This window comes from Delphinapterus leucas, chromosome 1 (assembly GCF_059928025.1).
Source record: "Delphinapterus leucas isolate spDelLeu-1000000601 "Yukka" chromosome 1, BTC_Dleu_Yukka2, whole genome shotgun sequence".
Classification (NCBI taxonomy): Eukaryota; Metazoa; Chordata; class Mammalia; order Artiodactyla; family Monodontidae; genus Delphinapterus; species Delphinapterus leucas.
The window spans coordinates 178,350,291-178,371,903 of NC_143129.1; the positions used below are offsets into that span (position 1 = coordinate 178,350,291).

General features: G+C 58.9%; 2 protein-coding genes across 3 annotated transcripts; one reads left to right on the plus strand and one right to left on the minus strand.

The window, feature by feature from the left end:
• The first annotated feature begins 1,791 nt into the window (after positions 1-1,791).
• FAM131C (family with sequence similarity 131 member C) lies at positions 1,792-18,987 on the plus strand. Its single transcript, XM_089916046.1, has 8 exons — positions 1,792-1,856; positions 2,201-2,360; positions 3,243-3,278; positions 3,553-3,646; positions 6,151-6,333; positions 6,601-6,711; positions 7,544-17,363; positions 18,251-18,987. The coding sequence occupies exons 1-7, from the start codon at positions 1,792-1,794 to the stop codon at positions 7,810-7,812; spliced, it is 918 nt and encodes a 305-aa protein (XP_089772172.1). The 3' UTR covers positions 7,813-17,363; positions 18,251-18,987.
• LOC111187226 (chloride channel protein ClC-Ka) lies at positions 8,897-21,248 on the minus strand. 2 transcript variants are annotated; one of them, XM_022598654.2, is made up of 19 exons: positions 20,797-21,248; positions 20,010-20,138; positions 19,131-19,259; positions 18,022-18,161; positions 17,603-17,680; positions 17,432-17,510; positions 16,773-16,898; positions 16,319-16,403; positions 16,107-16,208; positions 15,476-15,560; positions 15,043-15,216; positions 14,509-14,578; positions 14,229-14,339; positions 13,652-13,865; positions 12,647-12,780; positions 10,911-10,999; positions 10,680-10,763; positions 9,833-9,919; positions 8,897-9,352 (listed from the first exon to the last, which is right to left on the minus strand). In XM_022598654.2, exons 1-19 carry the CDS (start codon positions 20,894-20,896, stop codon positions 9,305-9,307), a joined length of 2,064 nt encoding a protein of 687 aa, XP_022454362.2. In that variant the 5' UTR covers positions 20,897-21,248; the 3' UTR covers positions 8,897-9,304. The 2 variants fall into 2 exon arrangements, with proteins under 2 accessions (XP_022454362.2, XP_022454363.2); XM_022598655.2 differs by having other exon boundaries at positions 10,680-10,760; positions 20,797-21,244.
• Between the last annotated feature and the right edge of the window lie 365 nt (positions 21,249-21,613).

A 21,613-nucleotide genomic window follows, 5' to 3' on the forward strand; every position in this document is an offset into this window, starting at 1 on the left:
ATCAGAGGGTGATGACTGGTGGCCGGCATGGGGACAGGGAGGGCCACATTGAACAGCGTGGCCAGGGAAGGGCTCTCTTGAGCTGAGTCCTGGATGATGAGGTTCAGGAAGATCTGGGGAGAGAGTGTTCCAGGCACAGGGGAGGGGACAGCAAGGCCAAAGAACAAGCTTGGCCATTTGAGGAGCAGCAAGGAGGCCAGAGTGGCCGAAACAGTGAGCAAGGGGGCGGGCAGAGGACTGAGGTCAGGAGTGGGCGAGCTGAGGTGTACGGCCCTGAAGGCCGAGGTGAGGGGCTGGCTCTTCTCCTAAAGTGCGATGCAAGGAAGCCAAGGCAGGTGAAGACAGTCTCCTAAAGTGCGATGCAAGGAAGCCAGGGCAGGTGAAGATAGTCTGACCTGGAATGCGATGTCCCTGTGCTGCTGGGTAGAGAGTGGATGGCAGGGCCAGGAGGGGAAGCAGGTGACTGTTGGTGAGAGAAGGTGATGGGTCCCACCAGGGGAACAGCGGTGGGTATGGAGAAGGATAAATCTGGAATGGAGCTCTGAGAGAGAGCCAGTGGGACTTGCTGGTTGATTGGATGGGGTTGGTGGGGAGAGGTGGGGAAAGCAGGACACCCAGAAAGCTCCTGGATTTTTTTGCTGGTACAGCTGGGCGGACCATTGCATCATTTTCTAAAATTGGGGAAGTAAAGGAAGATGGACTCAGGTTTGCAAGTTCCGTTTTGCCCGGAGTTTGCTTGAGATGCCTGTTGGGCATCCACGTAGGGAGCTGGAAACTCATTCAAGAGCTCAAGCAAAGAGTCGGGGCTGGAGGTGTAAATGTGGGTGTCAGCTACATATGGGTGAGATCTCTTGGGAGAGAGAAAAGGGAGGCAAGGGGCCCGGGATGGAGCGGTGGGGCGGGCTCAGGGGATGAGCAGTGAGGGAGGATGAAGAAGAGTGCCATGGAGGCGGGAGGGAAGCCGGGAGAAGGGTGTGGCTGGAGAGGGAAGGAGGGATGGGCGACACCCTTGTGCCTCCTGGGTGGCCACCGAAGATGGGGCCGCTGAACTTGCCCCCCCCCCCCGCCCCGTGCAGGATTCTGGCCACTTGCCAAGGGCTGTCTCATGAAAGGCTGGTTGGGACAGGTGGAGGAGAAAATGGGAAAAGATGGGAAGTAGAGGTCGGACACAAGTCTGGCCACGAAGGGGACAGAGGAGTGAGCACGGAGTAGAGGGAAGCAGGGGCTGGGAGTAGGTCTTTAAAAGGGGGAAGAGGCGGGGCTGGGGGCTGGCCCAGAGGTGAGGGGACTCCATGAGGCAGAAGAGAGGAGAGGGGATGCTGGCAAGAGTCCCTGGGCCGAGAGACATTGCAGCCAGTGCCAAGCTGATGGGCTGACTTGGTGGGGAGGGAACACAGGCAACATGAGAAAGCGCAGAAGCCCGCCCTGGACGGAGGGCAGAGGCAGAGCCCAGACCCCGGGTGGGGGGGGGAGGGACTGGTCTTGGACCGAAGGGGGACAGTTATTCCTTTGTCACAAGAGGGAAAGCAGACTATGTGGCATGCGGGCAGGGCAATGATTTGAGGTGGAGAGAGTGGGGTGATGCCTTCTGACGGCTCCTGGGTTGCATTGAGGGCTGGAGAGAAGCCAGCAGCAAGGTCCGGGGAGCAGCAGGGGTGTCAGTGTCAGGAGTTCAAGAAGGAAAGAGGATGAGGTAGTCAACCTCGCAGGACGCAAACGAGCAGGAATCAGAGAAACCTAGAAGGATCCTTGGGTAGCGGGCTGTGTGAGGCCGGCAGGTGCCGGTTTAACATGACGCCCGTGACTTTCCCCAGCGACGTGCAGCTCGAAGGGTCCAGGCACGAAGCAGGCAGAGGGTTAGACTAAACAGGGTTAAGAGAGTCAAGGGTGTCTGCAAAGGAGAGCTTGTAGGATGTGCCAGTAAGTCTTAGCTGGGCCAGGAGGGAAGTGAGGACGTGAGGAGTTAGTGGAAGGTAGAATAAGTGGATTGGAGGTCTCCATGAGGTCAAAAAATTGCTGGAGTGTGGGTACTAGAATTAGTGCAAATGGAGTAACAAGCAGGTGGGCAAGTAACCCCCACTGAGGGAATCTGGCTGGACTCCTCACCTGCTGTGAGCTTGAGTCTGTTTTCTACGAAATGATGTAATAATATAGTAACGCCCATCTCTCAGGACTGGCTTGAACAAGCTTCGTGAGCAAGAGAGCTCTGGGCTTTTCTAAGTTCCTTGTCTTTCTTTTTTCCAGATTTGCTCACAAGTACCCACAAGGACTGCCCCATGCCCCAGGGCACGGCCCCCCTGAGCCCAGACTTGCCCTCCAGCCGCCCACCCATCGTGGCTCCAGACCATGTCATTGGCAAGGTAACTGGTCACGCTTCGTCCCCACCTTCACCCCCACGTATGCCCTGGTTCCTGGGCTGTGCCCTACGGCTCCCCACAGGGAGCAGAAACCATTTCAGCCTCCTCTGTCCCTGCCGAACTTGGCCACTACCCCTCAGGGTTGGTATTCAGCTGGATGAAGGTCTGAATTGGGCTGGGCATCAGGGACTGGACCAGACCTATTTAGAAAAGAGAGTCCCACGCTGAAGGGCTTCCCACCCAAATTAACTCAGCCTTGCAGATTAGATGTTCTGTTACCAGCCCACAGACTCCTTAGCAGCCTGCACTCCACCTGGAGAGTAAAGGAATGGAATTCTCAGTCCAGGTAGATCAGGACGATCTTGCTAGGGCCTCAAATCCCGTGCATAATTTCCATCTTTGCCCCAGAGGTTGTGGCTTGAACCTACCAGTTGATATAATTACCCTTTTCTTTTTTTTTTTGAGCATATACCACATGCTAAGCGTCGTGCTAGTCACTTTGCCTACGTTATGTCATTTACGCTTCAGCACAACCTGTGAGATAAATGGCATTGTTACCATTTTACAGAGGACGAAGCTGATGTTCTGAGATGTTAAGTCACTAGTCCAAGGATACCCAGGTGGAAGTGGCAGAGTCAAAGGCCAGCCCAGGTCTGATCTATCCCCTAACCCACTGCGTCTCCTGGCAGAGCCATCATTGCACCCCCCCCGCTCCTCTCTCTGCATGCCAGGGGACACCAGGGCATGACCCATGAATAGGCAGACCCCGACCTCAGGGGCGACCAGAAGGCTGACCCACACCACCAGCCAGGGCTCCAGGATTCGCGCCATCTGCTGGCACAGTGGGCCAGACCCTGCCTGTTCCTCTTTCTCCTCTTGTTTTAGGACAAACAGATGGATTTCTGTTGGGATCCTTGGCAGGTCAGTGCACTTGCCCATCCCCCAGTCTAGCCAGCCCCAGCTGACACCATTGCCCCTCCCTCTGCTGGGCCCAGCCTGGGCACACAGGGCTGCCAGCCCTGGGGGAGGGGGCCTGATGGAAACAGGGCTGGGGATGGTCCTGTGGGGGGCTGGCAAGATGGCCAAAGGATGTGGGGAGGGTGCGTAATGGGGATGGGAGGGGTGGGGGGAAATCATCTTGCAGGTCTGCCCCACCCTGCTCACCACTACCCCCCACCCCGCCCTGTTTCTCCAGAGGTGCTTCCATACCACCAACGGCTACCTGTCCGACTCCAGATCCTGCTCCAGCAACTACAACGTGGCAGCCCTGGCCACCTCGTCCCTCGTGGGTAAGCTCCAGCTGCCCTCTCCTGTCCTGGAAGTTCGCACAGCAACCCCCAGGCACTGGCGGTGGGAAGGTCAAAGCTGAATTGCAGCTGGAAGGACTGCGGCCCTGCTGGATTCAGCATTTTCTAAATGCCAGGTTCCGTGCTGAGCTCTGCAGGACTTAGGGCTCCTGCCCACCCCCACCCCACCCCCGACCCCGCCATGGGTTAAATTGTTGGGTTCTCCACAAGTTCTGAGGGGATGGCCCCAATTTTCCAGGTGTCTGCCAGCGGTGATCTCCCTGCTTCTCTGCAGCACATGAAACCTGCCCTCACGCCAACTTGGGTCAGATTCCCTAGAAGCAGAGCCCAAGAGGGGAATTGTGCTAGTGATTTCCTGAGAGGTTATTCTCGGAGGAAGCCTGTAGGGAGCAAGGGCAGCAGGACAGGGCAGGGGAGGGAGCTCAGCAGAGGTGTAGCTGCGGAAGTCTTGTCTTTCTCAGCCTGATCCCATGGGGAGCACAGGAGCATGACTTGCACCATAGAATTCATGGCACTTTGAGGCGAGGTGGCTGGGTTTTGTTTTTATAAATGTATTTGTTTGTTTGTTTGTTTTGGCTGTGTTGGGTCTTCACTGCTGTGCACGGGCTTTCTCTAGTTGCATGAGTGGGGGCCACTCTTCTTTGTGGAGCGCGGGCTCTAGGCGCGCAGGCTTCAGTAGTCGTGGCACGTGGGCTCAGTAGTTGTGGCTCGCGGGCTTAGTTGCTCCGCGGCATGTGGGATCTTCCCGGACCAGGGCTCGAACCCATGTTCCCTGCATTGGCAGGCGGATTCTTAACCACTGCGCCACCAGGGAAGTCCCAGGGTGGCTGGTTTCATATCACTCCTCCATCGGTCCATCACTGGCTGCCACCTTCCGAGCACCTCTGGGTGAGGCAGCTCCCATCAGCTAAGGGCAAGGCTCCCAAGAAGGGCACAGGTGTGAGCCGGCAGCAGCACCTGCAGTGGCAGGGGGTGGGCACGCCGGACCAGCACGGCATCTGCCCCGTGTTGACCACAGCACCGGCTCTTCTCAGCCAGCCAGCCTCTGCTCGCAGCTTTGCTCCTTGATCCTCAGGCTCCCATTTCTTTACATCCCTCACAGCTCCCCAGAGGGCCCTTGCTGCCCCCGCACATTTGCCCCTGTCGTTCCCTCCACCTGAAACCCCTTCCCTCCACCTCACCTGCGCCTCGGGGGGCCACTGAACCACCGCCTCCAGAAACCTTCTCTGGTTGCCAGCACTCCCCAACCTGTGTGTGTGGGGGTCTTCCCCTTCTTTCCACCTCCACCTTTCCCATTTCCCCAGAGTTTTATGTCTCAGTTTCCTTCACGGATGCCTTTCTTTCTTAAATATTGCTGCTTCTCACGTCATGGCTTCTGGGAACAGTGACTCCCAGATCTGAGTTCTCAGCCTGGGTTAAAGGAGATGCCGAATCATTCTTGACAACCTTCTATCATCTTCCACATGTGACCGGTCTACTCACAAGAACCCCTCCAGGCCCTCCTCCCCATCTGCCCAGCCCTGTCCTGTCTCTTGCTGGATCCCTTCAATGGCCCCTAATGTCCCCCTCTCTCCACCCTTGTCCCCTAATCCTCTTCTAAATGGCCCCTAATGTTCTTCCTAAACGACAGGTCTGGCTTGTCACTCTCTTGCTCATTACCCTGCTGTGGCTCCCCATTGCTCTAAGCAGAACAGTGGCGCCCTCAGTCTGGCTCGCTGAGCCCCCGGTCTGGCCCCTGTTGGGCTTCCCAGCCTCTCCTGCCTCCCTGCTCCTCGTGTTGCCCCATGTCTTGTCCCCAGTCGTCCTGGAACCATGCCAGACTCTTCTATGCCTTCATCCTCCTCTCATCTCTGGAATAGCCTCCAGTCTTGCCTCTGTTTATCCAACTCAAGCTGCCTTCCAAGCTGGACTCCAGTCTACCTCTTCCAGGAAGCCTTCCCTGCCTGCTACAGGTCCCACCCTCAGCAGAGCGGGCAGTGTCCTAGGCCTAGGGGCTGCTCTCTCGGAACTTGTTAACTAATGGATACAGGGAGGGCTGGGTGGATCTTGAATGGATCCTTGAGTGAATCTCCTTGAGCAGAAGGGTCTAAGCTTGGTCACAGAGGGAATGAAGGGTGCGACAGGTCTGGAGAAGAAGCACCAGGTGGGCAGGAGCATTGCTTGGAAGCAGGACACGGCGGGGGCCATGGGGCCTGCAGATGTGTGGGGAGCATCTACGTGAGAGGGCCTCAGGCTGTGGGAGGACATGGGGCAGGCGGGCAGCGGGCACAAGGCATTGTCCTGGCGGGAGGAACTGGACAGGTACAGGCTCTGTGGGTGTGGGTTTTGCGGACGCAGGGCACTGGGAGAGGACGGGGCGCTGAATGGATGTGCGGTACAGGCCATTGGATTGCCCTGAGGTACTGGAGGGCCTGGGGTATTGGGGGTGGGGCCCTGAGCTGGGCCTTGGGTCAGAGCCATCACTCAGCTGCCCTCAATTGCCCCAGGAGTGGTGCAGAGCATCAAGGACCACATCACAAAGCCCACGGCCATGGCACGTGGTCGCGTGGCCCACCTCATCGAGTGGAAGGGCTGGAGTGCCCAGCACTCAGGCTGGGAGTTGTCCACAGCCGAGGACGAGCATTACTGCTGCCTCCCAGATGAGCTGCGTGAGGCCCGCTTTGCCGCAGGTCAGAGGGCGGAGGGGGAGCTTGGGGAGGGGGACTGGCCGGGGCTGTAGTCCTTAGGGGACCCAGGGTCACCACCTGGGCATCGTCTGGGCAGGCAAGAATAATGCCATGGGGTGGACGGGGCATTGGTGGGCACATGCTGATCAGCATGCCCGGGCATGGATGGGCAGCCCCAAGAGGCAGTGTCTGGTGCCAGCCTGACCTGGCACCGGATGCCCCACACACCCTCTGCCCGTGCCCCTGCTGAGCCGGGTCCGTCCCCTACAGGGGTTGCCGAGCAGTTTGCCATCACGGAGGCCACACTGAGTGCCTGGTCCTCGCTGGACGACGAGGAGCTGCCCCCAGAGAACAGCCCCCAGGACGTCATCCAGCTACAGGGTACAGCCCGGCGGGCGCCAGGGCGGGCTGGGTGTGGCAGAGCTGGGGCTGCATGCCCGCTCTGCCCTGTGACCTCAGACAAGCCCCTCTGTCCCTCAGCCTTAGTTTTTCTTCATCTGAAAAATGGGGCTGGTGATCCTTGCCCTGCCCATTGCCCAAGGAGTGCCACGAGCATAAAGGAGAGAAAGATAGATGATAGACAGATAGATAACATGAATTAAGTGCTCACTGTGCTAAGTGCTTTACATGTGTTATTTCACTTTGTTCTTATGACAGCTCTAGGAAGTAGGTGCTGTTATCTCCATTTTACAAATGAGGGAAACGGAGGCATCAAGACACTCACCTCAGATTACACAGCTACAGGCATCAGAGCCAGGATCTGAGCCTTAACACCAAGCACAGCCAACCACCTTTCTAGGACCCCAGGTTACTACCGAGGGCTTCAGGGAGCCTGGGTCCTAGGTGGCGCCTGCACCCACTATCTCATCTGCTCCTCCCTGCGACAAGGCAGGGAAGGGAGTGGAGGCCTGGGAAGAGCGCTGGTTGTCCCACTTCTCAGAGCGCAGAGGGATTTGAGGGCTCTGGCTCCAGAGCCTGCTCTTAACTATTCTGCTCACTGCCACTGCCACCACCACCCTGTCACCCCCCCCGGGAGAAACTGGGGCTCAGAGAGGTTCAGTGACGTGACCAAGGTCACACAGCTTGGCAGTGACAAAGCCAGATTTGGAGGCAGGTCTTCTGCCCCCCTCCCTGCCTCACACTCCCGGAGAAGGTGCAGAGCCGGCTCTTCTGAACTCCTTTCCTCACCCCCACACCCCTGCTGCTTTTCCAGACCTGGAGAGCATCTACCTTCAAGACAGTCTTCTGAGCGTCCCCTCGCAGGATGACAGTCTTCTGGCCTTCTCCTCCCCCGATGGATGGCCCTCATCTGACGAGCCCCCCACCAGAGCCTCTGGCCCGCAGCCCCCCAGCCCCGAACAGCAGCGCTGGCAGCGGCTACTGGGGGCCCCGGGGCCCGAGGGGGGGGCCCGCCTGCAGGGCTCCCTCCCGTCGGTGGACAGTGGCTCCCTCTCGGAGGAGGACGAGGTGTTCTATAACTGAGGCGGGGGCCGGAGCCTGCTCACGCCGTGACCTTGCCTGGTGGGCAGCCCAGGTGTATCAGGACACCAGGGTCTGGCTGGGCATCTCTTGACCCCTCAGGGCAGGCACGGGGTGGGTGCGGCAGGGATGGGGGCCAGCATTCCTTGGGGACCATTCCGTGCCTCTGTGGACCTGCCCCCCGCAGTGGGAGCCGTAATCCCCTTCTCCCTCTTTACTTGGCTCAGGCAGGCACCTTCCCCTGCAGTTACTGCCATCAGCGAGCTCAAGGCCTCTCAGCAGACAGCAGGCAGGCCGCCCAGAGGGGCCAACAGCCAGGTTCCCAGGCAGACAACCGCGGAGGGGCCTGGGAGACCCGCCTCGACCCCAGGGCTCGGTTCCTCGCCCCTCCCCTCTGTGCTCCTGCCCCCCACCAGAGGCGGGGTAGCCTCTTGGGGTACCTAACATCTGTTCCTTAGTGCTCTTCACGAGGATTCTGTCTCTGGAGTGTCTGTCTGTCCGTCACTCTCTGGATCTGCTCCCTGGTGCCCTGCTCCCCCCTCCCATCTCCCTGAAGGTTTTCTGAAGACATTAAAATGGTGGATTCACCCTGGAGGAACTTGGCCTGGTCTCTGCTGGGGACGGCATGTCCTCAGGCCCTGGTGGGGGAAGCTCTAGAAGGACTTTGGAGAGGGCCCCTACCCCCAAAATACACAGACAGCTGGTCAACCTGCTGCCAGCAGCCAGGCGGGTCCCCGTGGAGGATGCTTAAGGCTCTGTGGACTCTCCAAGGAACCACACGTGGGGACCCCGCTGTGTCAACCCTGGCTCAGCCAAGGAGGAGGCTGAGGCTGCTGGAGTGAGGGAAACTGGGCCACAGGGTCGTGCTTACACATGACAACAGGCATCATAAGACCTGGTGGGAACCTGCTTTCATAACTCCCTGGCAGGAAGGGGGACATGAGGAGGCGTGGGAAACCAGGCCCCAGGCCTGCAAAGGCCCACATGACCATCAGGGAGCCCCCAAGAGCTCACTCAGGGCTGGCGAATGTGGCCTTGCTGAGGTGGCAAGATAACACCGTGGATGCTGAGATGAGGGACAGACGGCTCTGGCAATCAGCTTTATTTTTTCTCAGGAGCCTCCGGTTGGGAGTCATACAACCCTCAGAGGGCATCTCTGCGTGCCCTTGGCGACAGAATATCCCAATGTCTTCATTCGTGAATTTGATTCTTTCGTGGAGCACCCACCATATGCTGGTTTTCTGCTGTCTTGCATTCTGAGTTCTGTCCAGAGGGGGATTTGTCCTTCAAGGCAGGTAGCACTTGTTTCATGGAGAATAGGACGTGGTGACTATGGGGCCTCTTCAGTGCTAGCTTAGCTGCCTACTTCGCCGAGGAGTTGAGCTGGGCTGGAGGGGAGGGGTGCGTTATGATGGCGGGGGGGAGAGGCAGGGTCTCTGCCCCATCTCCTTCACCAGGGCAGCTGAGGGGCCCTGTTTCATCTTGCCAGGCTGGCTCACTTTGGGGCCGGAGGGTTTGTCAGGTTGGAAATTGCTTTCTTCAACTAGAACAGAGAACAGAGTGGGGAGGATGTAGAGGAGATTGCAAGTGGGGTGCGCCAGTATAGTTTGACTCCCCTAAGGGTTGATTCTGGAGTGAACTTTAGAGCCAGTGCCTCCCTATTGCATAGATCAGGTCATTGAGGCCCAGAGAATGGCAGGGCTGGCCACAAAATAAGGTAGAGGTAGCTGGACCACGTGGCTGGCTACTCTGGGCCAGGAAGTGAGGCTCATCAGAATTCCATGAGGCCCCTCCAAGTTTTTTTTTTTTTTTGGCCATGCTGTGCGACATGTGAGATCTTAGTTCCCTGACCAGGGATTGAACCCACGCCCCCTGCAGTGGAAGAGCAGAATCTTAACCACGGGACCACCAGGGAAGTCCCAAGGCCCCTCCAAATTTGATGGCAGAATTTTGGTGCCCCCCACCTCCCCAGCCTGTTTGAACATGGCTCCTCCCCTTTGCTCCACCCTCGGAACCATGGTACCTCCACCCAAGACACGAAGCCCACAGCTCTGCCCTGAGACGTCACGAAGAGGGACTGAAGGTTCAACAGCTCGAAGAGGTTGTGTGCCTGCAGGGGGGGCGGTTAGGAAACACTGGAGGATAGGTGGCACCCACCCGAACCCTCTGGCTTCAGTTTCTTCCTAGCTTGGCAGCTTTGAGCAGAGGTGAAGGCCCGGGCCAGGCTCTGTCCCAGTGGTGCCCACCCCACCTTGTTTCTGAGCCTGGGAGGGCTGGACAGCTGTGATGGTGGGTGGGAGACCAAGACCTGGGCCTGCAATGTCCAATGTGACCACCAGGGGTCCCCAGAGTCCACACAAGGGACTAGTGGAAAGGACACGTTTTTCAGCACCAGCCGGCATCATCCACTGGCACAGAGGGGTTGGGGCCACCCTTAGGTCCCCAACCTGCTTCTGTCCCTCCATGACCCATGTGCCAGGCTCTGTGCTTGCAGGGGGGAGGGGATCAGCATTCAGAGTGATTAAGTACTTTGCCCAAGATCACACAGGCAGAATGTGGTAGACCTGAAATTGAAACCCATGTGTGCCTTGATGAAAAGACATATTTTTAACCACTGTTTCTTTCCATCCAGAATCTTCTGGTTCCCAAGCTATCCCTCTTCCCTAGTCTCTGCATCATCCCAACAGCCCTGGAACTGAGAGACAGACAGGGCGGGAACTGCATGCCCGTTCCACAGGTGAGGAAGCAGGCCCAGGAGGAACAGAGAGCCACATAGCATGTCCGGGAAGCTGGAGCCAAGTTTCCCTCTCAGGCTCTTCCCCTCTATCCCAGGGCCCCTGTCTGCCCACAGCGCAAATTTTCCCCATTACCTGGTGCAGGGAGGTCTCCGGGGACAGCTTCAGGGTCACTGGTTCCACAGGGCAGCCCCCAGCCAAGATGTCCTGCAGACACTGCTGGGGATGGGGGAAGGGTTATGGGGGCCTGGGACAGCTCCCCCTTCCCCAGGCAGCCCCTCTCAAACCACAGGCTATCAGCTGGCCACTCCCCTCACAACCCTGCTGACTCCCCATCCTCTACTGACACCTCATATGAGCACTCACCTGGTGTCCTGGAACCCAGGAGGGTGGCTCAGCCTGGAGGGCCTGCACTAGGTGTGCCCTTTGCACGGTGCCCACCAGTATCTGAGACTCTGGACAAGTGGAGAGGGAGAGGAAAAAAGCCACATTATGAAAAAGGAACTTAGGTTTACTGGACTGCTACGATGTGCCAAGAACTATGCTGGGTGTTCTCGTGACTCTTGGGAACATACAGCACCTATGGGTCAGGAACTATTATCACCCATTTTACAGAAGAGGAAACCGAGGCTCAGCGGCACAGAGAGGTTAGTTGTCTTGCCCAAGGTCACTCAGCTTCTGACGTGGAGGAGTGGTAGCTGAGGGTGGCCAGGTAAGGCTGCCAGGGGGCCGGGAGGTAACCTGCCCACCCCAAAATGCCCCACCTGGCAGGGCCTCAAGGCAGGAGCAGGTCTGGGACACCTGCATGAAACTGTCTGTGCGTCAGGGCTGGGCTTTGTCCCTCATTTCCCATAGGAAGTTGCACTGGCTCAGCCCAGTGAAGGCATGAACCTGGAAGGCCACCATGTTCTGAGGTCCTCCTGTGTGCTGGAGGCTTGGCAAGCCTCACTCCAGGGTATCACTGGAGTCTGCAGGTATTTAGTTTTGAGGGACAGCCTGATATTTTTGATTTTTGTCCAGTAAAATAAAAACTTTACAACTGGACATACAAAGGCTCCCTGTTTAAAAACAAAAACAATTAAAGCTATTTCTTGGATGAGCAGCAGGGTCCCACAGGCTGGGCCTGTGCTGGTTGGGAACTCTTTGCTTCCTGTGGCTCTAAGGGTAGAAGTGGAGTTTGTCTTGTTCTAGCAGGGGGGTGAAGCTTCTTGAGGGGTCACCCATGTGCAGGTATTTTCAAGTGTGATATTTGGCGTGTTCTGTGGGATAATGTTATAGGTGTCCCAATTTGGGTGGGGAGAAGGGCCTGGCCTTTGGGATGAGAACCTCTGACAACTCTGTCCTCCCTATTTTCCAGATGTGGCAACTGCAGTTCATAGAGCTTAAGGGATTTACTACAGTTCTGCTGCTCATAAATAGCTTTATGCCTCTTGGGGTAGGTATGGGGATGACCCATACGGTTGTGCAGGTTGCTCACTGCACAAGATACCTGCCCAAAGGACAAGTGGGGATCAAAATCCAGCTGTGCTATGCTTGCCAAGTGTGCATTTTGTTTCATTTGCACAAAGGGGACATATGGGCTGACAGTGGCCCTGAGTGGGGCATGGCTGTCCCCTCCCTACCCCCCAGCTTATCTTTCCCACTCATACTGTACTTGTCCTAGAGGGAAATGATGCTCTAGCTAGGTCCTCTCCCAAAATTCAGCTTATGTGTCTTTTAACAAGGGCCCCCACTCATTTTTCTCTAAAAGGATGTCTTTCCCATGGCAACAGGGTTGAGGGAGGTGACTCAGTTGGGGAATGCCTGAAGGGGAGACTGAGGGAAGGAGCCTTCTGGGAGGCCCTAGTAGTGTTCCCATCACCCTACCCCTGCTCCGCAAGCAGGATGGCTATTACCTCCACTTTACCAATGAGGAAACTGAGGCTCAGAGAGGTGAAGTGACTTGCCCAAGGTCACACAGTTGCAGAGCCCGGTTTTGGATCCAGGTGCCTGATAGGTACAATGCCCTGCTTACCCATTCCTGGGCCTGACCCTCCCAGGTCCAAGAGGAAGGTAGAGGGAATGCCTCCTCCCCATTCGTGCTCCCCCTTCCTGTCGGGCACCTGTGCTCTCCACCAGGGGGTACTCGGCAGTGTCTGTGGAGGTCACGACCTTGACCACCTCCTCCTGCGGTGTGTCCTTGGCCAGCGTGGTGATGGTACAGTTCATGAAGTGCTCCACAATTACATGGTGAGAGCTGGGGCAGAGGGATGCTCCCATCAGGTCCTGGGGTGGGGGGTTATCCAGACCCCTGGACAAGCTGGGGCGAGCCGGGAGGAGTTTTGCCAGTTCTTCAGCGTGGGCAGGGTCTAAGAGATTCCTGGGATGAACAGCTCCTAGCACCCCAAGGTAGGGAGGGAGGAACCTGGGGACCAGCTGGCCTATGCCCTCTGGACCCCTATCTCCCCCCTAGACCAGCTCTACTTTGACCTGTTTTATTCAGAAGCCGTCGCTGGAGAATTTCATTTGAAGAAAAGTTTTATGGCATAAAGGGAAAAAAGAGCTTTAAAGTTTGAAAATCACGGGAGTAACCACCCCCATTTAACAGATGGGGAAACTGAGTCTGGAGAAGGGGGCAACTTGCACATGTTTGGAGCTGGGCCTTGGACCCAGGGCTCTCAGAGCCTCTTAGTCCTGCTTCTCTGGGGACAGAGGCTGCTCGGCCCTGTCTGGTTGAGTCAGGACCTCAAAGCTCGTTTCCATTGCAGTATTCCAGTCCCACCTCCAGCTCCCAACGCCCCAGTGAGGACAGCAGAACAGGAGCAGGGGGAGGGGTGGGACCTCCCAGAGCTGGTGCTGACTCTCTGTGTGACCTGGAGCAAGACATGGCACCTCTCTGAGCCCCACTTTCTGACAAATGGGCAATATCTGTCCTACTGTTGTGGAGACCGACTGATGACCAGTAAGACACTGAGGCCAAGGACTCCCCCAAGGTCACACAGGGAGCTGGAGAGAATGGAGACTAGGGAGCAGCCATGTGTCGGCCCCTCCCACGCTCACCCATGTCCAAGGTCAGCCCACCCAGACACCATCACCTCAGTCAGCCAGCCTGAGCAGACGCCGCTCACCTGATTTTTCGGCACCGGATCCACGGAAGGTATGGCAGTTTCTTGACAATGATGGTGCCGTCATAGAAGGAAGGCTGGCAGCTCTGGGCGATGGCGTTGGCCGCCACCACCGCCATCAGCACAGGTAGTGCGTGCACGATCTGGCCGGTCAGCTCGAAGGCCAGCAATGCTGTGGAGATGGTGTGGGTCACAGCCCCTGAGAAAGCCGCAGCCCCTGCAGGGGGCAGAGCCAGGGAGGGGGGCTCAGGCCAGGAGACAGCTTCATGCAAAGGGCAAGGCTGCTGTGACTATGGCCATGGGCTGGGGTGGGAATTGTCCAGAGGCCACACATTGGCCACTGTTGGAAGTGCCCTATGCCTGGGCTTGGTGAGGGAAAGAGCAGTAAGGAAGAAAGGGCACCAGGGACAAGACAGGAGCTAGAAAAAGTAATGGAGCCTAAGGGGAGGGGCTCAGGGAAGGGTGGGGCTCATTGGGAGGCTAATGACCTCCCCATGCCCTGCAGAACTACTGGCTGATTCTCCGGGTCCAGCCCAGACCCATGATGTTTGCCCATCCGGTGGGAACCCGGTTCACTCACCTGCCAGGGCATACCCCCCAGGCATGATGGGGTTGGTGACACCTCCAGCCACGATGCCCTCTGGGAAGGCAACAGAGAGGGCCTCCCCTATGAGGCGCCCGATGGCAGCTCCTGGTCGCAGATTTAGGGTGAGGGCAGGGAGCCAGGCTGACCCAGTCCCCACAGCCCTCCATCCCTGGGGATCAACCTCAGTACCATCCTGGGGAGGTGGGTGGACCAGTAGCCATGGCCCTGACCCGATAACCCTGAGTCTCTCAGACCCTCAACACCCCAGACTCACCGAAGATAAATATGGGCATGAAGTACCCAGCGGGCATGGGGATTGTGGTGGCCAGAATTATCATCCAGAACTGTGGGTGGTGGGAACCGAGGGGGCAGAGGTTAGAGGCAGCTGGACAAAAGTAGGCAAGGGAGGGACAAGACAGGGGACAGGGGGGTTTCCCAGGGAGAAGGAGGATGCCCAGGCACACTCCCATTGCCAGTATCTGGTGTGAGGGAAGGTGTGCCCAGGGGAAGGATCCCCACTCTGGCAAAGTGCCTACTGTGTGCCTGTCACTGTGCCAGGAACTCTCCTTTCTTCCCTCTCAACCTTCCTTGATGTCAGCACAGTAACTAGCCCATTTTAAAGACGAGGAAACTGAGGCTCAGAGAGCTGAAGCAACTTGCCCAGGACCACACAGCGGGCAGAGGTCAGGCCAGGGAGTCTGCATGAAGGCCTAGGCCCTGTGCTATGTACATGCTATGGGGAGGTACCCCATCCCACCCAAGGCTGGCCTCAGCTCTGCGCACATCCCTGGGGGCCCCGGGAGCCCACCTTCATAACCAGGAAGAAGGCGAGGGTCCCAAAGATGGTGAACTGCGGGTGGTACCATTCGAACCATAGGTTCTGTGGGTCGGGCTCCGAGGGCCAGGGTGGGGACGAGTTCCGGGTCATCAGCGCCCACGAGTTATTGTCGAACAGTGAGTCCAGATGCTCCCTCATGGACAGCTGGAGAAGGGGGCAGCTTGGAGTTCTGCGTGAGGGCCGGGCAGCAGTCCCTGCCACCCCCATCCCCCCAACTGCCTGACCCTGCCTCAAATCCTCGTCTGCCACTTCCTGTTGGGGGGAGACCTTGGGAAGGGCTCTGGCCCTCTTGGAGCTGCACAGCCATCCCCTTATAGGTGTTGTGGGGATTGAGATGATGGGCACAAGTTGGACAACGACTGGGCATTCCCCCCTCTGGCCACCCCAGCTCAGCACCCCTTACCCGAGAAGCCATGAAGCGGCCCACGCCAGGGGGATAGGTGATGGAGGCGAGAACCAAGGCCGCCAGAGCGGAATACAGAGGCTTGCTGTGGGGTGGGGGCGGAGGGCCAGCTCCAGTGCCAGCCGTCCTCTTCCCCTCCCCCCACCCCACGGAGCGGGCCGCCACCCTGCTGGCTGACGCTGAGGCAGGGACAGGAGAAAGAGGCACAGGAGCAGGGGACGGGTGGGGGTCAGCCCCACACCGCTCGGGTAAGCAGGGATCGGGGCTGATAGGAGAGCTTGGGACACAGGCGGGCTGCCCGCCAGGCAGGTGGGACCAGGGCAGGACCGGCCAAGGTGGAGGAGGGCTGATTCTGAAATGCCAACGCCAGGGGGCAGACAAGGTTGGGAAGGAGATGGGGCTCAGTAAGGGGCCAGGGGCTCCACGGGGAAGTAGGGGTTCAGTGAGGGGGAGGGAGGTTAGTGAGGGAGGGAGGGCTCAAATATTGGGGTTGGGAGCCTAGTAAGTGGGGGAGCAGTTACTATGGGGACCTGGACAGGGGTATTAGTGAGGGGTGGGGATCTCTATATAAGGCTCAGGAGAGTCTAGGGGCATCACCCTGGGGGGTCCCTGGCCCCCATTCAGAGCCCACCTGGTGGCCAGCAGTTTGGAGAGGACCCGATTGGTCTTGACAAAGCCGAGGAACGTTCGCTGACAGAAAAGGTAAGCACAGCTCAGGATGCCACAGATGGCCCTGCAGGGAGGGGAGGGGAGTCCAGAGCCCCTCGCCAGAACCGAGGGCAGCAGTTCAGGCTGGGGGATGCCCCCAGTTGGGCTCTTGAGGGGCTAGAGGCATCCACTCACCCCAGCGCCACAAAAAAGAAGATCTCTGGCAGGTCAAAGGGGACGTCTACCCGGAAACTGGTCTTGTAGAGGGAGGTGATGGTCTCTGGGAAAGGAGGGGAGTGGGGATCAGGGACCACACTCCTACCCCAGCCAAACCGAAGGCTCAGAATTAACAGGCAGGAGTGGAGGTGCTGCCACGTCCTGCCCCCAAATACCCTTTCCCTGGCCTTGCCTCCCCCTTCTACCCTCGGGGCTCCCATCCTTCATGCCCAATCCAGGTCAATTCATTTCCATACTTGTAGAAGGAGGGGAGCGGAGAGGAAGAAGAGAAGAGAGAGGAGAAAGGAGGGAGGAGGGAGAGGAAGGGGAGGAGGAGGGAAAAGGGAAGAGAGAGGGGAGAAGGGAGGGGAGGGGGGAGGAGGGAGGAGGGAGGGAAGGCGGGGCAGGGGGCAGGGTCTAGGGCGGGGCTCACCCTGCTCGCTGTTGAAGACAGCCAGGAGGCGGAACATGAAGGCCCCACAGGTGGCAGCGAAGAAGCCCCTCCAGTAATCCCAGACCGAGAAGTGGGAGGACATGACCTCGATGCTGAACAGGACGCCTGGGGGCAACACTGAGCTTCGACAGACACCACCACGCCCATCCCAGCGCCCTGACCACTCCCGTCCTGCTCTCCCACAGCCCGAACAGACAGGGCCACCCCTTCTCTTTGGTCCTGAGCTGAGGGGAGAGGAGGGCAGGGCGGGAGCCCCCTGCCCAGGGAACAGGCTTGTAGGCGCTCCTCTCGGCCATCTCAAACCTTACAACAGCCTTTGGGGTGGGGACGATTACAATCCCCATTTTACAGATGAGGAAATGAGGCTGAGGACTGAACTCACCGGCCCAGGGTCACGCAAGGCGAGCTGAGTTTCAAACCCAAGTCTGTCTAATGTGACCGTGAAGCATCTCGACGCCCACCCCCACCCTGGGGCGGCTCTGCCCTCCCGGTAAGACTGAAGTAACAACCAAGACCGGATTAGCCGCCATCCTCCCTGCGGGTTCCTCCACTGGGCGGAGGAGCGAGCTGGTCAGTCCGCCAGGGGAGGGACTGGGGGGTCGGGGGTGGGAGCCTGGGGTGCAGGGGGAGGGCCTCACCGCTGAAGGGCGCTGCGAACACTGTGGCCACGCCCACTGCTGCTGCCGCCACCAGCATTTCGTTTTGCTTGCTCTTGTTCTGGGGGGATCCGGAGTCCCGCGCTGAGAGTCAGCCCCCGCCCTCCCCTCCGTCTGTTTCCTCCAAGGAGGGGGGGCCCATGAGCCCCTTACCTCAGACTCCCCAATGGCCTTGGTTCGCAGGCGGCCCAGGTAGGCAGCGATCATCACAGACAGGTGCACGAAGGGGCCCTGCCAGAGGAGGTGTGCGCACAGGGCACAGGGTCTGCCCCTTGGGGGGAGCCGGGGCCCTTGCTCCTCTCCTTCCTTCCGCTCCGGGCCCAGGGTTGGGGGGTAGAGGGAGCCTCATCCAGAGACAGCTCGGCTGCCCCACCTACTCCCTATGCCTCCATCTCCCCAGTTCCTTTGTCATACTCTGGGGACCTGGCCTGTCTCCTCCCCAAGACTGAGCCCTGCGAAGGCAGGCCCTGGCCTGAGTTCCCCCAACCTAGCTTCGGTGGGGATGGAGAAAAGGCAGAGGGGACAGGAGGGCCAGGTGGGACGGAGTGGGGTGCTCTCATGCCCGTTCATACCACTTTGCCCAGGAAGATGGTGCTGCCCGTGGCCAGGGTGCAGGTGAGGCCCACCACCTTGGCCCCGAAGTTCTTGATATCCAGGTAGTCCTCCAAGACCACGCCCGACAGGATGGTCTTCAGCTCCGGAATTCCAGAACCTTGGCAGGGGATGGATGGACGGGGTGGGGGTAGGGAGGAAGAGGAGGGACAATATCTAGATAAACCCTTATCGCTTTACCCTGCACAGGGCTTCACGTCATGACCTCCATCAGCTCTCCTAAACCCTGTGAGTTTAGGATTCCTAAACCCATGTTGCAGATGAGGGAGCTGCGGGTCAGAGAGGGGATGTGAATTGCCTACATTCTTCCAGCTGGTCCTGCCAGTCAGCTGTTGCAGGATGGGGGGAACCTAGGAGAGAATCTCAGGCCACCCAGATGCATCCCTGCAGCTCCCCTGTGCGGCTGGCCTGGAGCTGAAAGCAGAGCTGAGAGGCCTGGAAGAGATGCGCCCCTCCGTGAGCCCCTCCCTGGGGAGCCATGGTGCCGGCCCAGAGGAGCCCTCAAAAAGGGAGCAGAGCCAACAGTGACCCGAGTCAAGCAAGATCTGTCCTTCTGGGGCTTCCCTGGTGGCGCAGTGGTTAAGAATCCGCCTGCCAATGCAAGGGACACGGGTTCGAGCCCTGGTCCGGGAAGATCCCACATGCTGCAGAGCAACTAAGCCCGTGCGCCACAACTACTGAGCCCACGTGCCACAACTACTGAAGCCTGCGTGCCTAGAGCCCATGTTCCGCAACAAGAGAAGCCACGACAATGAGAAGCCCGAGCACCGCAACGAAGAGTAGCCCCCGCTCACCGCAACTAGAGAAAGCCCACATGCAGCAACGAAGACCCAACACAGCCAAAAATAAATAAATAAATAAATTTATTTAAAAAAAAAAGATCTGTCCTTCTCACTGTGTGACTTCAGGCAACTTACACAACTCTTCTGAGCCTGGCTTCTCTGGCTGTGAAGTGGGGTTACTGTTTCCTGCCTCCCCCCATCAGGAGCCCCGAAGGACAGGAAAAGGCTTTGGGCAGTGGGCACTGCGGAGCAAGGCGAACAGGTGAATGGTGTGGCAATGGGCTTACCTCCCGAGAAGGGCGTGATGCTCTGGGAAAAGCCTGAGGAGAAGGAGACCAGGGCCACAGGGTACACGGTCCAGGAGAGATACCGGAGTAGGTGGCTGTCCCCAATCTCCCGGTACAGCCACTTGTGTGCTGGGGACAGCTGGGAGTCAGGGAGCCATCCACGGGCTCTGCAGCCCTCAGACGCCCACTTGCTGGCCAGGAAATGGAGGCTCAGAGGGCGGTGGCCCAGGACCACCCAGTAAGTGGCAGATCCCCAAGAGGAGGCAAGAGTAGGACCCTGGATCACATCCCAGTGTTGCCACTCCCTAGCTGAGTGACCTTTTGCAAGCCATTCAACATCTCTGAGCCTCTGTTTCCCCATCTATCAAATGGGCTCTCAGATGAGGTCTGGTGCATGGCAGGTCCTCGTAATGCCACCTGAGCAAGTCTCCCAGAGAAGGTGTGTTAGACCCTTCCTGCCCCGCGCCCCCTCTTCCAGGGAGACCTCAGGGTGGAGACAGCCTGCCGAAGCATGGGGAGAGAATGTTCTATGCCTGGTGGTCTAGACAAGTGTTCTCCCTCACAGTTACTGAGCTGAGAGGAAGGAGAGAGGAGAAGGGAGCAGGGGCGGCAGGAAGCGGTGGGCATAGAGCTCAGAGGAAGAAGGACTATTTGGTCTTTCACTCATTGGGCAGATGAGGAGACTGAGGCCCAGAGAGGGGCAGGAGCCTGCCCAGGGTCACACAGCAAGTCAAGAGCAAAGCCAGGACCAGACCCAGGCCTCCTCCCCACCCAGAGCCCTCCCCCACCCCCGCTGCACCTGGCGGCCCATCTGGCATCCCGAAAGCGTGCTCGAAAGCCCCGGGTCCAGAGCAGGCGTGCGTGCCAGGGAGGGGTTACCTCGGACCACACGGCCGACAGTGAAGCTCATGGTGTAGCTGATCAGGGCCATGAGCACCCCGAGGGTCATCAGGAAGTACCAGTCCTCACCCATGCGGAACAGCTTCTGCTTCAACCACTTGAGGCCACCTGGGGCAGGGGCATCGGGTGGTAGCCCAGGGCCCAGTGAGGGCACGGGGCGGGGGCGGGGGGCAGGGGCTGTGTGGGGCTGGGGCCAGGTGGTCGAATCCAGGGGAGATGGGAGGGGGCTCTGCCTCACGTGAGAGACAGCAGGATTTGTGCAAGTGAAGGTGGCAGCACGGTGGGTGCCAGGCCTATTGGCCCCGTCAGGAGGGAGGCTTTGACCTACCCGCCCTCCCCACCCCTGCCCCTTCCTGAGGTACTTATGGAAGAATGACAGAGGGGGCAGGGTGTGGAGGGAGAGCTGGAAACTACACTTTCTCCAGCATCTCCGCAGGGGACATAGCTTAGAGGACACGAGAGTCTAGAGAGACTGCTCTGTTGTCCGAGGACCGGTGGGGCTGTCCTGGTGTCAGGCCAGAGAGCACCCACTGGGCCCCTAGCAAGGTCCCTGGCGGAGTGATCAGGCCTGGGGGCTGCGTTCCCAAAAGGCAGAGAGCAGACCTCTAGCACATCTGTCCCACAGACTGGCAGAGAGATCCCCACCCTCCCTGCCGCCCAGGATGGGGGCAGCTCTTGGGCTCCAAGGTGGGTGGGGAGGCGGACCCGGGGAGGGTGATGTCCCGAGGGGTTTTCGACAGGGAGCGGAAGGGAACCTAGCTGTCACCTCGGATGCCTCGGCGGATGCGGGGACACGGGCCCCATAGCTCGTGAAGTGTCACAGGATTCCCCGAGGAGCCCTCACGAAGCCCTACCAGCTCCTCCATCAGGCCCCTGAGAGAGTGGACAGGCAGACGGACCCTTGGTGAGCTGCTCCAACGCCCTTACCCAGCCACTGGGCCCTTCCAATATCTACTTCCGAGATAGCAGGGAAAGGTGGCATTTTCAGGAGGGAACGTGGGTCTGGTGTGCCTTCATTCCTGAGGGGGTGACCCCGAGGGTGCGAGTGTGTGTGTTAATGTTTAGGATGAGGGCAGCGGTTCCTAGCTGTCCCCTACATGTCCAGCAGCAGGTTGATCAAGGCCGGACCCCAGGCTCAGAGCCCCCTTCCCCATCCTGTGGCTGCCACTCCTACCCTCCCTGGACGCTTGTCTGCTCCCACTGCTCAGAGCAGTCTCCTTGCCCAGGGGAGTCACTGTCTCACTGTGGGGTCCCCATGGACCACTCTGACTCCCCATGCCCATCCCGGAGCCTCCAACCCCTCGGCTCAGGCCAGAGTCAGGAAAACCCCAGGCCCAGAAGGAGAAGCCGTGAGGGTCCAAAGGAGGTGCTGGCTCCCTGCCCCCCAGCTTCCTGCTCCTGCCCTGCCTGCCCTGGTCCTGGCAGGTTCCATCCAAGTCCCTGCCCCAGCTCTGCACCCGGCGGCCCCTCACCTTTGTCAGTCCGCTCTGCTGTGGCCCCAGCCAGCCCTCCTCTGACAGAGACTCCTTTGCTTGCAGCTCAGGTGCACCTGGACAGGTGTGTGTTCCACCAATCAACATCCT

What these genes read in the sequence shown, in the direction of transcription:
- FAM131C (XM_089916046.1), top strand. Translation starts at nt 1,792, where the DNA reads ATGACGCCCGTGACTTTCCCCAGCGACGTGCAGCTCGAAGGGTCCAGG. An exon ending in CAGACCATGTCATTGGCAAG is followed by an intron (nt 2,361 to 3,242) that starts GTAACTGGTCAC and finishes CTCTTGTTTTAG; the next exon opens with GACAAACAGATGGATTTCTG. An exon ending in GGCCACCTCGTCCCTCGTGG is followed by an intron (nt 3,647 to 6,150) that starts GTAAGCTCCAGC and finishes CAATTGCCCCAG; the next exon opens with GAGTGGTGCAGAGCATCAAG.
- LOC111187226 (XM_022598654.2), bottom strand. Translation starts at nt 20,896, where the DNA reads ATGGAGGAGCTGGTAGGGCTTCGTGAGGGCTCCTCGGGGAATCCTGTG. An exon ending in AGGCCATTGGGGAGTCTGAG is followed by an intron (nt 17,511 to 17,602) that starts GTAAGGGGCTCA and finishes GGATCCCCCCAG; the next exon opens with AACAAGAGCAAGCAAAACGA. An exon ending in CATGCCCATATTTATCTTCG is followed by an intron (nt 14,340 to 14,508) that starts GTGAGTCTGGGG and finishes ATCTGCGACCAG; the next exon opens with GAGCTGCCATCGGGCGCCTC.